Source organism: Rhinolophus ferrumequinum, chromosome 14 (genome assembly GCF_004115265.2).
Source record: "Rhinolophus ferrumequinum isolate MPI-CBG mRhiFer1 chromosome 14, mRhiFer1_v1.p, whole genome shotgun sequence".
Lineage (NCBI taxonomy): Eukaryota > Metazoa > Chordata > Mammalia > Chiroptera > Rhinolophidae > Rhinolophus > Rhinolophus ferrumequinum.
Genome location: NC_046297.1, coordinates 44,251,286 through 44,266,209, shown reverse-complemented (window position 1 = coordinate 44,266,209; position 14,924 = coordinate 44,251,286). Strand labels below are relative to the sequence as shown.

Genomic DNA, 14,924 nt, shown 5'->3' with positions numbered 1-14,924 from the left:
AGAGACATACACAGCTAACTTGACCTGCCGTGTTTCCCTGAAAATAAGACCTAGCCAGACAATCAGCTATCAGCTTTTGGAGCAATAATTAATGTAAGACCTGGTATTACATTTTATTTTATTTTATTAGACCCGATCTTAAGACTGGGTCTTAACATTAATTTTTGCTCCAAAAGGCACATTAGAGCTGATTGTCCAGCTAGGTCTTGTTTTTGGGGAAACACAGTAGATAGGCAGTCTGTAACAAAGCTACATACAAATTGTCCCCTAAAGTTACCCTCCACCCCCACCTATTTCTATTAACTTTCATTTCTTGAATTTTATTTAGAAGACATACACCGGCAGATACCTGGTAGTATGCTGTTATATAGCTGGCAGTGTATTGAAGTTTAGTATTTCAATTTTGGGACTGCAGATACTTAATTCACTAGCTTTTTTAAAACTGGTAAAATTGTATGTGTATGGAAGTGAGTAAATTTGTACGTTACAGAACCACCACAAAACAAGATGAATAATACTAGGTCTGCAACTCTATGTAATAAGGTGACCATATTGACTTGCAATAAATGTGCACATATGTAGCTTATCCTCTCAGAATTATATATTGAGCTTTTAAAAAATGTTTAAAATACACATTCCCTTTAAAGTAGACACTAAAGGATATTAATGATCGAGTGTTCCTGAAAGTGGTGAGTGGTCACACACACACTAAATTAGACACTTAGCACACTTTCATTGGCAGCTCAGCTTAAATTTAACTAGTGAAATAACACAGATTTTGAAATAACTTCTATTTTGACAGTTTGTTGCATATTCTAAGGACCCAGACATAAGGCTTGGTGGCCCTTCTCTTGTTTTTCCTGGTTTATGACTTTCGGCTTTGTGGAATACGGCTGAGATGAAAGGATTTATTGACGATTGCAAACTACTTCATTGGCCTGTTGGATGAAGGAACAAACCTGGAAATGTTATTGATAACTATGTTTATGAACATACCCTGGTAAGTGCGCCGTCTCACATTTTTCAGATTTTTGAATTCCAAAACATCAGTTCCAAAATGTTAATCTGATAAAAGTACCTTGTCAGATGTTAACTTTTCCAGGTTATCTTGCTTTTAGGTTATCTCAGTTCGACACTCCCCACCTCCCTTTAAATTTACACTGACTGCTTACACTCTACTGCCCCAAGTGTCACCTTCTTTAGAATCATAATCACTGCTATTTAAGATCATTTATTTTCATTTGTACTTACTGAATTATTTTGTTGATCGCCTTACTGATAGCATTTGTTTCTTTCTTGGAGCTAATTTCCTATATTCCCCAAATTTGTTGTTTTCATGTTACTCTGGTATTCAGGAATAGAATACCAAAAAGACTTCTCTCCTCTTGACCTTTACAGATTTGCTCATTTATCTACCACACTCCAGCAAATTTCCTTTATTCCTGTCTTCCTCTGCCATGAAATTCTTGGGGGAAAGAAACCTGCCACTTGTCATACTGTCAAATCAGTGTTTATGGTCAAACCATTCTTCAGTTAATTTCTCGTGTCACTGGGAACCTCCTCCTGGAAGTGTGCTGACCTTTTCTCCTAGTTACTTAACTTCCACAACATTCTTGGGTCAAATACCACCTTTGAAATACTCTTTTCATCCATCCATTCTTATAGTCTAAATTATCACACCTTCGGTAGCATTTAGTGAGGATTAGGCCTCAACTCTGTTCTCTCCTAGCAGTCTTACTAACTGTGGCTCGAGGGGGATTACAACTGAATGTCTTGGTGGTTTTTGTTTTTTAAATCCCAGTTCTCTTGCTGGAACCTGTAATTGCCTTATTTATACATTAAAGTAAAAAGTAAAATTTCTGTCTCCAGAACATTAGGAATAGCATGTCTTGTAAGGATAAGGGTAATTTCAGTGTAACTCTCATATCTGCCACATATAACCTATAATTTCCAGTCATATCTACGGGGGGGTGACAAAAAAATGTATACATATGATTTGTGTTATCTTTTGTTAACAGTGGATATTGAGTATACAATTTTAATGCAGTTTTTTCCTTTCTTAAAATGTGTATACGTTTTTTTTGGCACCCTCTGTATTTCCTGGCCAGTATGTTCCAGTAATGTACATTTTCAACTAATGTGTTCAAAGAGTAGGAAGCAGTAGAATTGTCTTCATGGCTTTTTAAACAGTATTTGAATGTTGTATATTCTAAATAAGATTATTTTGTCTGCCATCAACATTTAGTAATTGACATATTACAGTCATCTCTCTACCCCTAGAGTAGCCACAACTTTAAAATCATTACAGATTCTCTCCCAAATCGCTACTTTAATTTTCTTTGAGGGAAGAATATTTTTACAAAGGTTTATCTAATATTTAGTATACCTTGTGTATTTTAAATTTAATTTTGTCATTCTCTATGCACAACTTTGTCTCCTTAAAAATAGGTTCCCAGTATAGTTGCTCCCTTCTTTTACCATCTTGTCATTAGGTGCAACTTATAATGGAGATATATAGCTTGTTTTGTTTAGCATTCCTGATAACTCGCTGTGTTAGGAAATTAGATCCTGAACTGCTGATGTAGGCCTATTTTAAACAGTAGTAGAAAGCATGGATGGAAACAGGTGATCTCCTTCCCTCTAGTCCCAAAAACTAAAATTGAAGCAATTTTAAAATAGAAAGTCACTATAATATTTTCAAATCAAAGTAGAGATTATTTATATGCCAGCATAGCACAGCAAAAAGTCAAGTTTAAAATGAACAAATGTGTTTAGATTTCCTTTGTCATCTGCTCAATCTAGTTTAATACTCCTCACATGCCTTAAATGTAGTGGTGTATATAAATGTATGTTTTGGCTCATTTGTGAGGTGAAAGGGAGTTCTTCCTACTTATTTGGTACTCTATTTTCAATAGTTCTGATTGTTTCTTTTTTTCATAACCATAAGACAGGGAAAAATGCATTTTTTGTGGAGATCTTGGAAAGATTGTGAAGAAACACAGTCAATGGCAGAACGTAGTAGCTCAGATAAAGCCATTCTACACGGTAAAATGCAATTCCACACCAGCTGTACTTGAGATTTTGGCAGCTCTTGGAACTGGATTTGCTTGTTCCAGTAAAGTAAGTAATTTCTGTGGTTTTTTAAAACTATTTTGTCCCTAAACTGCAACATTTTAAAATTCAGTTTAACTTTGGTTACCCACAGCAATAGGAAAATTGCAAGGAACTTTTTTGGATGGGTTTTTTTTTGTATTTTTTTTTAACTCTTATTTAAATTGGCAGCCTAATGGAAATTTACAAACTTTTAAGTGTACCAAAGAAAGGAAAGATTCAGTGATATGAAACTTTGAAAAGTTTTCTTTATTTTTAATCAAAAACCACCATTCTTAGGCTAGAGCTAGCTAGACCAAGTTACTTCTGATAACAAGCAAAATAATCTAAACTATGAAATTTCTCTAATGGTAATATACCCTTTTAAAGATTTTTAACACAGTGGTGTGATAAGTCTATGCTTACTACAGAATATGAACTGTGACATTATGTAACCCTAATTGAACCTCATAATTTGAATTTTAACCAAAAAATAAAAATATAAGGTAGTCATTGAATGAAAAGTAACTAATTTTGTCTGTTGATGACACTGTTTAAAATCTATTTTTTGACAGACTGAAATGGCTTTAGTGCAAGAATTGGGTGTATCTCCAGAAAATATCATTTATATAAGTCCTTGCAAGCAAGTGTCTCAGATAAAGTATGCAGCAAAAGTTGGAGTGAACATGATGACATGTGATAGTGAAGTAGAACTGAAGAAAATTGCACGTAATCATCCAAATGCCAAGTAAGTGTAAAACTAAGTACTGAGGAAATTATGTTACTTGCTTAGGGTTTGGTTTGTCTTTAGCCTGGGGAAAGGAGGCATGTATGTAGAGCAATGATGTATATTATCATTTACTTTAAAGTTTCTATGTGGAAAATACTACTAGCATTTTACTGGCTGCCTACTTCTTGACTCTTCATGTGGAGTTGAGATAGGATAAGGGCAGCTTGGGGTATGAATTTATAATCTTTAATTCAAGAAAGAGGATGTGGTTGGTAATAATCAAATTAGGGCCAGGGCTGTATTTTCATAACCACATTAACCCTGCTAGTTACTTGTCATGTTGGGAATAGGATGTATGGGTTAGCTTTTCTTCCTGGTTAACTTAGTGATTTGAGGCATTTCTTTAAGGCCCACCCACACTTCTCTTTAAGCAGGAAGTGTAAATTTTTTTTTACTTATTCCTGTATGCATCCCAAGATTTTTTTAATAAAATTTTTTGCTTTTGAAAAGTAAACTTTTTAAAGGCAAAATTAATGTCATGAACTGGTATGTCAAGAGGACTTAAGAATATACTAAAAGTATATTGTATTAGCATGACATTGCTTACTTTGAATGAGTTATTGTATATGTTATATATTCCTGAAAATGTATGTCACATCCATATTTTCCTTGTATATCTACAATTTTCTTAGTGACTTGAGTAGTATTCTTAGAACGATGTTCTGATAGAATTGACTACCCTGAAAACTTTTTTTTTTTTTTTTGGATAATGGGCTTTTGGGGAAAATTCTAAGGAAATACAAGGTGTATCAATAAATACGGTGAATGTTTAAATTTTAAGAAATGTATTACAGGGGTGGCCAGGTGGCTCAGATAGTTGGAGCGCTGTGCTCCTAACACCGAGGTCGCTGGTTCGATTTCCACATGGTCCAGTGAGCTGCGCCCTCTACAGCTAGATTGAGAACAATGGCTTAATTTGGAGTTTGCGTGGGGTGAGGGGGGATAAATAAAATAGTAAAAAAAAAGTATTGCTGTAAAAAAACACAATGCCATTAATCCCCCCTCAAAATACTCCCCCCTGCTTCGAACACACTATCGCATGGTTCTTGCCACTTTCTGAAGCAGTTCTGGAAGTCCTCTTTCCTGAGTGTCTTTAGTTGCGCTGTCATGGTTGCCTCGATGTCCTGAATCAATTCAAAACGTTTGCCTTTCGTGGTCATTTTGACTTTGGGGAAGAGCCAGAAGTCGCATAGTGCCAGATTTAGTGAATAAGGTGGGTGAGGATACACACCGTAATGTTTTTATTTGACAGAAAGTGCCGTACCAGAAGCCATGTGTGACATGGAGCATTTGTTGTGATCAAAATAATAGTGAATGCTGCTGCCGAGTGCCATCCAACAGTAAGGCAGGGATCTTCAATACAGGCAGTGTGTGTGACAAGTTACAACTTGTTTGCTGCAGTTAGTCGGGTGAGAGCTATGGTTGAGAGAAGGTTTGTTTGAAAGTGTGCTATAACTCATTATCATGACAACGCTCAGGGTCACACATAGCTTCTTGTATACAGCAATTTCTGTCAAAAACATTACGGTGTCTTTTACTGTAATAAATTTTTTTTATTGAACATTCATCGTATTGTTTGATCACACCTCATACTTGGCTCAAAAACAAATCTTCCTCTTTGATCTTCTGAAGATAAGCCCTGATTTGGAGTGTTTGCCGTGTTAAATTGTAAACTGAATGGTACATTCTTGATAGAGTTGATTGTAACCATAGGTACAATAATTTTGCTTTTATCAGACTTGCCCCCTCTGGTCATCAATCATTCATTAGGACTTCCTTCGGAAAACTGTTTTACAAATAGCATTTGTATATTTACAGTTTTTAGTGGTTTGTAATTACTTAATGATCTCCTGACAGTCTTGATTGTTTTGTATAGATTGTCATGGTTTGGAAGGAAATACCAAATAGGTTAGAATCAATAGTCTAAAAGACTGCTGTTTAAACATAAAATAACTCAGAGGTTCCCAATTTTTTTTGTTAAATGTCTGATTAATAGGAATATATAGAATAAGTGAGTAGAAGGTTAGCTACCCAGAACAATTGGGGAAATTTCAAACATGTAAAGCCCTGATACTTTTATTGAAAGACAACGATGGCATTGCTATTCAATTTAGTCTTTCTAGGTGTATTATAGACTGATTGACTTCATTTGAAAGTAATGTCGTCTTTCATTTCAGAGCTCTACCGACTCTTGCTGATACAACAGTCTTAACTTCCTGCATTTTTCCATATTCCCATCCTTGTAAGCTTCATGCTTTAGGCCCTAATTGCTAGTTTTTTCTCTATACAGGATTGTTTTTCATTAGGTTCACTTGATTCATCCGTCGCTGGATTTGGGAGCACTGGCAACATAATCAACACACTTCCTACAATCTTCAGGCTTCACATGTGCTGATGATGATGTAAACCAACTCTGCCCCAATCATCTTCCCCTTCTCTTAGGGTCTTACTACATATTGCAACAGAAGATAATATTGGAGGCGAAGAGGGTAACATGAAGTTTGGCACTACCCTGAAGAACTGTAGGCATGTTTTGGAATGTGCAAAGGAACTTGATGTCCAAATTATTGGGGTTAAGTGAGTATTTGTCTTAAACTTCATTTTATGGTGATAAGCTATCTTTTAATTAAAAATCTTTTTAATTAAAAGATTTTTAATTAAAGATAACTGATTTAAGATTTCATTTGTTTGAACTCTAATAAATTCAACTTTCAGTTTAACATATGTATATATTTCTTTTTCTTTATTTAGGGAAAACTAAATGTGCTTTGTCTTTCATACTATTTTATACCTGTACCTCCCCTCTCCCCATTAAAGAGATAAAATAGTAAATAAAAGTTTCGGTTAAGTTAGTCATTTAAATCACCTTTTAAATTTCACTAGAATTCTAATGAATACCAAAATGGCATTCAACTTGTAAGTTGTAGGTATCATTTTTTGATTTTTCCCATCCATAAGACTTCTATCATCTTTTAACGCCGGGGGGTGGGGGGGACACTTGAATAAATCAGCACTTTGTTTTACCCTCTCAATTTTATATGTGAGGAAACAGAGACCCAGAAAGATTTAATGATTTGATCATTAAAAATTTTGGGCTCAGAAAGCCCCAAATTTTCTGAGTTGCCAGTCTGTTGCTAGTCTCACTATAGTACAAGATCTTGCTTTTTAAAAAATTGTTCGTAAGATGAATAAAGAATCATCACTATTAAATCACCACTTGAAGTGACAGTGTTAACATATATTTTGAGAGTTTTCATATTTTAACTACATTCTATTTTTTAAGTTAACAGGAAAATTCACTTTCAGGGTGTATACTATGAATTCTAACGGACTTGTGTAACCACTGCCACAATCAGGCACAGAATCATATTTCAATTAAATTTAAATATTCTATTCTGAGTCTTTATCACTTACGTAATGTTAACAAGTATCAGTAATAGCTGCATTAATGTTCATTTATTTCGCAATAAACATTTTTATATTTTGTCAGATAAAATCATACACTGAAATTAAAGATTTTGTAGTCCAGTGTTTTTTCCCTGCCCTTCTTTCTCGCTCCTACCCCCCCCCCATTCAAATCTTTGTTTCCATGTTTCCAGGCTAGTTGTGTAGGACATAGCTCCCTGGCCCATGCTGGTATTACGAGCCTTTCGCTGCCCCCGGCTGAGGCAGTCAGTCGGTTGGCCACTCACGGCGGCACATGGTAGCTCGTGGCAGCACTCGGCAGCCCACAGCAGCTCAGGCCAACCTCCGGCTGCTCATGGTAGCGCAGCTCACTGGCCCATGTGGGATTCAAACCGGCAACCTTGGAGTTAGGAGCACAGCACTCCAACCACCTGAGCCACCAGGCTTGCCAGATATCCAGTTTTCTTGGTGGTGCTTATTACTTTACCATATATACACAAAAGTATGCCTCACCCAAATCTGATAGCTATGAATCATGACTGATAGCTCATTGTTAAAAAAAATTGGTTATAAAATTACAGTATTATCCAAACACTGGCTTTTCTAAAAAGCCCAGGTGTTACTACTTGATAATTAGGGGCTAGTACTTCTCATACTAAATATCTGGTATTAAGTTGAATACTTACTGTGTCAGTATGGTGAATGAGAATTAAAAGGAATTATAAAAAGGACCTCTAAAACTTGCTGCTGCATTAAATTTATTACTCTCTTTCTTTCAGATTTCATATTTCAAGTGCTTGCAAAGAATCTCAAGTATATGTACATGCTCTGTCTGATGCTCGCTGTGTGTTTGACATGGCTGTAAGTTTTTTCCTTAAATTATATTTAAAGCCAGGAAGTTATTTAAGACTACGGTTCAGTGTTTTTCTACCTCTGAAGTATTCTCATTATACTAAGACACATTATTTTTTATAATGTAAGCAGAGTTCTATACTGTCGCATTTTTTAAGTGGATGAAGGGATGAAAGAGTAATTTACTTATCTATAAGATAGTACAAACAACATCAGAAAGCTAATATACATCACATTGAATTAATCTGCTTCTGTTAGAAACCAAAAACTTGGCTATACTAAAGGTCAGAACATATTTACCTCCCTGGGAGGGTTTTTTCCAAATGTCCCTGTATCCATTACAATTTGGAAAAGCATTTAAAAGTGTTTTTGTTTGTTTTTTTTCCTCCATCTCTAGCAAGAATTTGGCTTCACAATGAACGTGTTAGACATTGGTGGAGGTTTCACAGGAACTGAGCTTCAATTGGAAGAGGTAAACTTTGTTCACTGGGTAGACATACTGGGATAATCTCTCTTCTTTGCTACTTAAGTGGTAGATCCTTTAACTAGAGTTCTTACAGTGGCAGGGACTAAAAGCCTGTAACATTTGTTTAACATTTTTTTCTGAAAAAATGAATAGGCAGTGAGTAGCTAACTTTGAAAATCCATTCAGTTTAAAAATATTTTGTACTCTATAACATAACTTTATCACAAAGTTTCTGTTCAGCTGTGTTTATACTTTTATGGGGTGGTACTTCATGGCACAAATGAATTCATAACTTGGACATCTTTGCACCTTGTTATCCACATGTACTTCACTCCTTACCTTCCTGCCCTGTCCTCCTTCCCACATTCTGTAATATCTAGAAACTGATGTGAAATTTTGCGCCTTTGTTGCTAGTGATAGAGACAGAAACATGACTTTAAATATATAATCACCAGTAGGTATTTGCCTTCGAAGTTGTGATTTTTTTTTTTAACTAATGCCATTTTGATAGTTACAAAGTAAATTCTGATGACTTGCAAGTCTGCTTAATTGCTTTAAGATAACTGCTAAATAGTAAACTTAATGGTCTGTAATTTAAATTGTCTAATCCAATATTGAAATCATAATGTGGGATTTAAAATCCATAGGTTAATCACATTATCAGCCCTTTGTTGGATGTCTACTTTCCTGAAGGATCTGGCATTAAGATAATTTCAGAACCTGGAAGTTATTACGTGTCTTCTGCATTTACACTTGCAGTTAATATCATTGCAAAGAAAGTTGTTGAAAATGATAAATTTTCCTCTGGAGGTAAGTTTATAGTTTTGTTTCTGTTAATAGATAATTCCAGTTAGTTTGAAGATGAATTATCAGATTCTAAAGTGTAAATAATACTGTAGGACATTTTATGAATTACAAAGTTATAGGTGGTCTACAGGCAACTAGGGAGTTTTTCAAAATGCCCAAGCCAAGGTCCCACTGCATAAGACTTCCTGAATCCAGCTCTCTTGGTGCTGATGTTTAGATAATGCATATTTTAGATACACTTCCCTCAGGTGATTGATTTTCGTTTCTATTTCTCGTTTCTGTTAAGAACCAGTGTTTTATTGTGATATCTCTGTCATGTTCTTCTTAGTCAGATGAGTCACAGGGAGAATCCGCCCCATACTTTCTTACATAACAAGGGCCACAGAATCCTTTTAATCTGTCTTTAGTCAAACCAACAAAAAAGCACTAGACAGTGTACAAGTTAAAACTTTTTTTAAAATGTAGGAAGTACTATTCTACATTAAGGAGACATATTATTTCCTGTATTTTTTCCCTTAAATGAGCAAGAGTAGGTGTTTTATTTTTATCTTCAGGTTTTTAATTTCTTAAACATACCTGTATATCAAAAGATGTGAGTACAGTATACCATGGAGTGCATTCTGTTTTTCTGCAGAAAAACCATTTTAACTAGACTGTTTTAGGTTTAAGACATCACAGTAGAATATCTGACACACTTTGTTTCATGTTGATTGCTAGCATGTACTGTGAATATACAGTTTATCCATTCTCTTGCTGATGAATCGTTTCCAGTTTGCGGCTGTTACGAGTAAAACTTATTATTAATACAAGTCTTGTGGACACTTCATTTCTTTTGGTGAAATGACTAAATAGAATTGCTAGATCGTAGAACAGATGTTTTCAAAGTTTTCAAAGGGGTTGTTAACCATTTTACCCTCCCACTGGCAGTGTATATGTGAAGGTTCTGGTTGTTCCGCACCTTCAATGATTTTATGTTGTCAGTCTTTTATTCATTCAGTAGGTGGTGGTAGTGGTAGTAGTTCATTGTAGTTTTAATTTGCATTTATTTGGTGACTAATAAAGAGCACTTTTTTCATGTGTTCATTGGTTATCTTTCTTTGAAGTGTGTTCAGCTTTTTAGGCTGTTTTATTTAAGGTATGTCAGTGTAATCAGCTTTTTAAAGTTAAATATTTTGAGATGTGAAAACTATATTAGTCCAATAAATATTCAGTGTATTTCATATGCTTTACATAACAACTGTATTGGACATTTTACTATAAAGTACCCTTCATTTTTCCCACTTATTTCAGTAGAAAAAACCGGAAGTGATGAACCAGTCTTTGTGTATTATATGAATGATGGTGTTTATGGTTCTTTTGCAAGTAAACTGTCTGAGGACTTAAATGCCATTCCAGAGGTTCACAAGGTAAGTTATTTGATATTACAAATAGTATCAAAATTGCTCTTTTGGCAGTTTATAAACAGCTGTTATTTTTAAGGTGCACCCTCATTTTTGGAGAAATATTTTAGGATGGGGAATATTGCCCATTTTTGAGGATTTGCATTCCTCTGGCTTTAGTCTGAACCCTTTAGTCTGTTGCCTTAGATGGAGTTAAGAAGGAGCAGTTGCCTTAGATGGAGTTAAAAAGGAGCACCACTGCCTGTGGCTCTAGAGCTGCCTTCCATAGGCACATTGGATCTGAGATAGTGAAAAATGCTCTTATCCACCCTCAAATTCAGTACCTGCATGAGTTAACAACTTAATCTTTGAAAGGCTTTTCCTTTCTTACAGAAATACAAGGAAGATGAGCCTCTGTTTACAAGCAGCCTTTGGGGTCCATCCTGTGATGAGCTTGATCAAATTGTGGAAAACTGTCTTCTTCCTGAGCTGAATGTGGGGGATTGGCTTATCTTTGATAACATGGGAGCAGATTCTTTCCATGAACCATCTGCTTTTAATGATTTTCAGAGGCCAGCTATTTACTACATGATGTCATTCAATGATTGGTAAGATATTGTTCTTATTTTAAAGCAGATTGGATATTTCAAGTGACAGAATGTTGGCTAATTATAATTTTGTAATGATTGCATAACTTACTAGTAATAGAGAAATGTTCATCTCTTAAGGGTTTTCGTGGTCTTGTGGTCTTGTGCTTAAATTGGAATTATGCTTATTATTTTCTTTTTGTGTAGGTATGAGATGCAAGATGCTGGAATTACTTCAGACACAATGATGAAGAACTTCTTCTTTGTGCCTTCTTGCATTCAGCTGAGCCAAGGAGAAAGCTTTTCCACTGAAGCTTAAGCAGGCATTAACGCTTCTTTAGATCTGAAGTTGCAGGTTAAGCTTGTCTGGTCTACATTCCAGTGTGGAAAAAATTTGAACAATCTTATTCTGTCAATTCTCTGAAACAAACTATTAATAATAGCTATTTGGGACCAGACAAAATCAGCTTTCATCTATAATTCATTGGGGGTAATTGGGAAATTTAGATAATGTATCCAGATTTAAACTTAATAGGTTTGTCCCGCCCCTTAAGCGTTTAAAATAAAATATGCAACAAAATGGATGACTTAGTGGAGATGGAAGCCCATTAATTGGGTTCCCCATTAAATCGTTTACATACAAGTACACAGTTTTTATACTAAGGATTCATGTTTGAAAGTCTTGTAAAATTAATGTCTTTCACCCAGATATATCAAATGTCAGTGGAAGACCAGTGTGACTTCATTAGATACGTTTAGTGTATTTAGAATGTGTAAATTTGTGCTTTGAACTGTAGTTTAATAAATGTAAAATTGCATCATAGTATTTGTTGTATTTGACCTAATGTAACCCTTGTATGATTGCAATAAAATTTTGTGTAGATTTTACTGTTTTTTCAGGCTAAAACTGGGAAAGGGGGCTAGCTAGCAAAGGTAGTTTTGAAATAGATGTGTATATGGACTGTTTTGAAAGTTATTTTCCTTTATAGCCCATTTAAGTTTAGTTGGCTCAGTACATTTTTCAGTTATTTAATTAGTAATTTAAATAAAATGTTTGGTAAATCATTGTGATGTTCCAATGCATCATGGAGAGTTGATGTGCAGTAAGCATGATGTTTAACAATTTTAACACCAAAAATGTTAATCCTGCATAAACCAATTGTAATGATAGGTGTTTCTGTATAGATAAGAATGCATAGAGTACCTTAGTAAATCTTTGAATCACAAATCTTTCGGCTGAAATGGAAGATTTTGTTAAAATACTTTGAATAAGCCTGGAGGGAGGGAAATAAAATTACAGAAAACTGTAGCGCACTAAAACTTACAGAAGGGCTACATCTATATCCAGAAACCTGATGCTCTTTTGCACAGAATATTTAAATTCAGAGTTGTGAGGGAGGGATGGGGGTGAAACACACCTATTTTCAATTATACAATTGCAATGATTTCAAACTTTAGGGGTTTGTTTTGTTACTTAGCTGCTTGCTTAGTTACTTATTATTTCCCATTTGTTGAGCTTAGTAACTACTTTTTAATTCTTTTCATACTGAAATTTTATGGTGATTGGGGGAAAAGGGAATTAGCGTCACTAACCTGACAATTGTTGCCAGGAATTTGCATTGTTCACTGCTAGTATATTAGTAATCCTAGATCTCAGAATCACAATAGTAATAAAATAAATAACAGGGGTCATTTTTTCCTAACTTACTCTATGTTCAGATGTTGAATTTCTGTCTCCCAAGAGGAAATGTGACTTCACTTTGGTGCCAATGGACAGAAAATTCTACCTGTGCTACATAGGGGAAGTTTGGAATGCACTTAATAGCTGGTTTTTAAACCTTGATTTCAAGGTGGGAAGAAATTGATCATGAATCTCAATAAATTTCAGTCTCTTAAACCAGTAGGTGCTTAATATTTTTTGATTTGATTAATGCCCATTGGAATTTTATGGGATCTACTGATAAAAAAAAAAATTTATAGGACCCCAATCCATCGTCAGCTTATACCTTGAACTTTCCCAAGGTATATAATAGGGGTTTTATGCAAAATTCCAAGCTACCATGGTAATTTTTTTAACTAATGTGGAAGGATTGTTCCCAACCTTCTTTACATGTTGTGCTTTGTGGTCCAGAAATGCCAGATCTTTTAAAAGATGGTACAATTTTGAGTCCTTGGCTTGACTACAATTTTGAGCTTCATGGCATGTCAGTTTTACCATATTCAAGGAGAGCTGTTCTATGTATAACAGCTCAGAATTATGAAATCACATGTCAATGATATGGTAACTTGAAGAAATGTCTGTATTGTATTTGAAGACTGTTTGCCATAAATCTGATGTTTGAACGTACGTATTTCAAATTGGTATGCTAAAAGTACTGAATTAATGTAACAATCTTTTTAATTTACAATATTGTAATCTCGGTTCAGAATTTAACTGAAAATATAAAACCCAAATGATTTCTATATAGTAAATTGAATTGTAAAGGTAACTTGTGTGATTCTGAATACACAGATAAAATGTTTTTATTCCTCATGTTTTATTTTGATGGCTTCTATTGTGAAAAAGTTGAAATTTTATGTATCAGCTTTGCGTATATTAGCTTGCAAGCATTCTTGCAGAATACTATAGCTTTATTACAGAACAAATTGAATCTGGTAAAATAATGCTGGGCGTTACATACGGAACAATGAAGCTTCTGAATATGTGAACTCTCAAGTGTTTCTAGGGCCACATTTTCTAGACACAATTCATCAGCCTCTCAACAGCTTTAGATTAAATGAAGCTTGGATTAAATGAAATGATCTATGTAAATTAAGCTAGATATTCCAGGTAAATATGGACACTGATCCCATTCAGTACAAATATTGGGTTGAAAAAGCCACACTGCAAATCTCTTATGTCATTTGTTTAGGGGAGTTACTCTATTTTCTCATGGTAGTGTTAGTAACTTGACCAACAACATAATGAAGAATGCGTGTTTAATTTGCTTCAAATTTGAATTCAGAAAAAAAGTCTTCCATATATATATATACATATATATATATACACACACACACACACACACATATATATATATACATACATACATATACATACACAAGTTGTGAATCCTACAAAAACATTTCTAATTCCTTTTTTACCCATCCTGAAGGCAGAATAGAAATATGGTATAAAGTATTCTCAAGTGCAGGCTTTCATAATGTGAATAAACCTGGCCTAGGAGTAAGAAACAGAAAAACTAGTTTGGTCTTTACTGACATTTGCTGGAGGCTGACCTCTATTAAAGTAATAATCCACCATCTTTAAGATGGATGTATTTTGATAGCGAAAGTTACACCTATGATTTTTGAAGCCTTTTCCCTGCTGAGACTAATCAAATTTGAATCATGGAGGGTATGGGTTGGACAATTTTCTAGTTCTTTGTGTTGCTAATTTTGGGCAAGGAGAATATAGAAATAGGAAAGAGCTTTATGTTTTATGTTTGGGCAAGTTCAAGCTAACCTGGAAAGTAGCGGTTCCTACTCTTTTAAGTGTACAAAGGAATTGT

General features: G+C 34.7%; 1 protein-coding gene across 1 annotated transcript; it reads left to right on the top strand.

The window, feature by feature from the left end:
* The first annotated feature begins 812 nt into the window (after positions 1 to 812).
* On the top strand, positions 813 to 13,898 carry AZIN1 (antizyme inhibitor 1). The gene is given in 13 exon segments (XM_033126370.1): positions 813 to 919; positions 921 to 957; positions 960 to 1,000; positions 2,948 to 2,966; positions 2,969 to 3,120; positions 3,666 to 3,838; positions 6,323 to 6,457; positions 8,065 to 8,146; positions 8,535 to 8,609; positions 9,251 to 9,413; positions 10,701 to 10,816; positions 11,183 to 11,397; positions 11,584 to 13,898. Coding segments are annotated over 13 exon segments (1,341 nt in total). The 5' UTR covers positions 813 to 898; the 3' UTR covers positions 11,696 to 13,898.
* Positions 13,899 to 14,924: the final 1,026 nt, after the last annotated feature.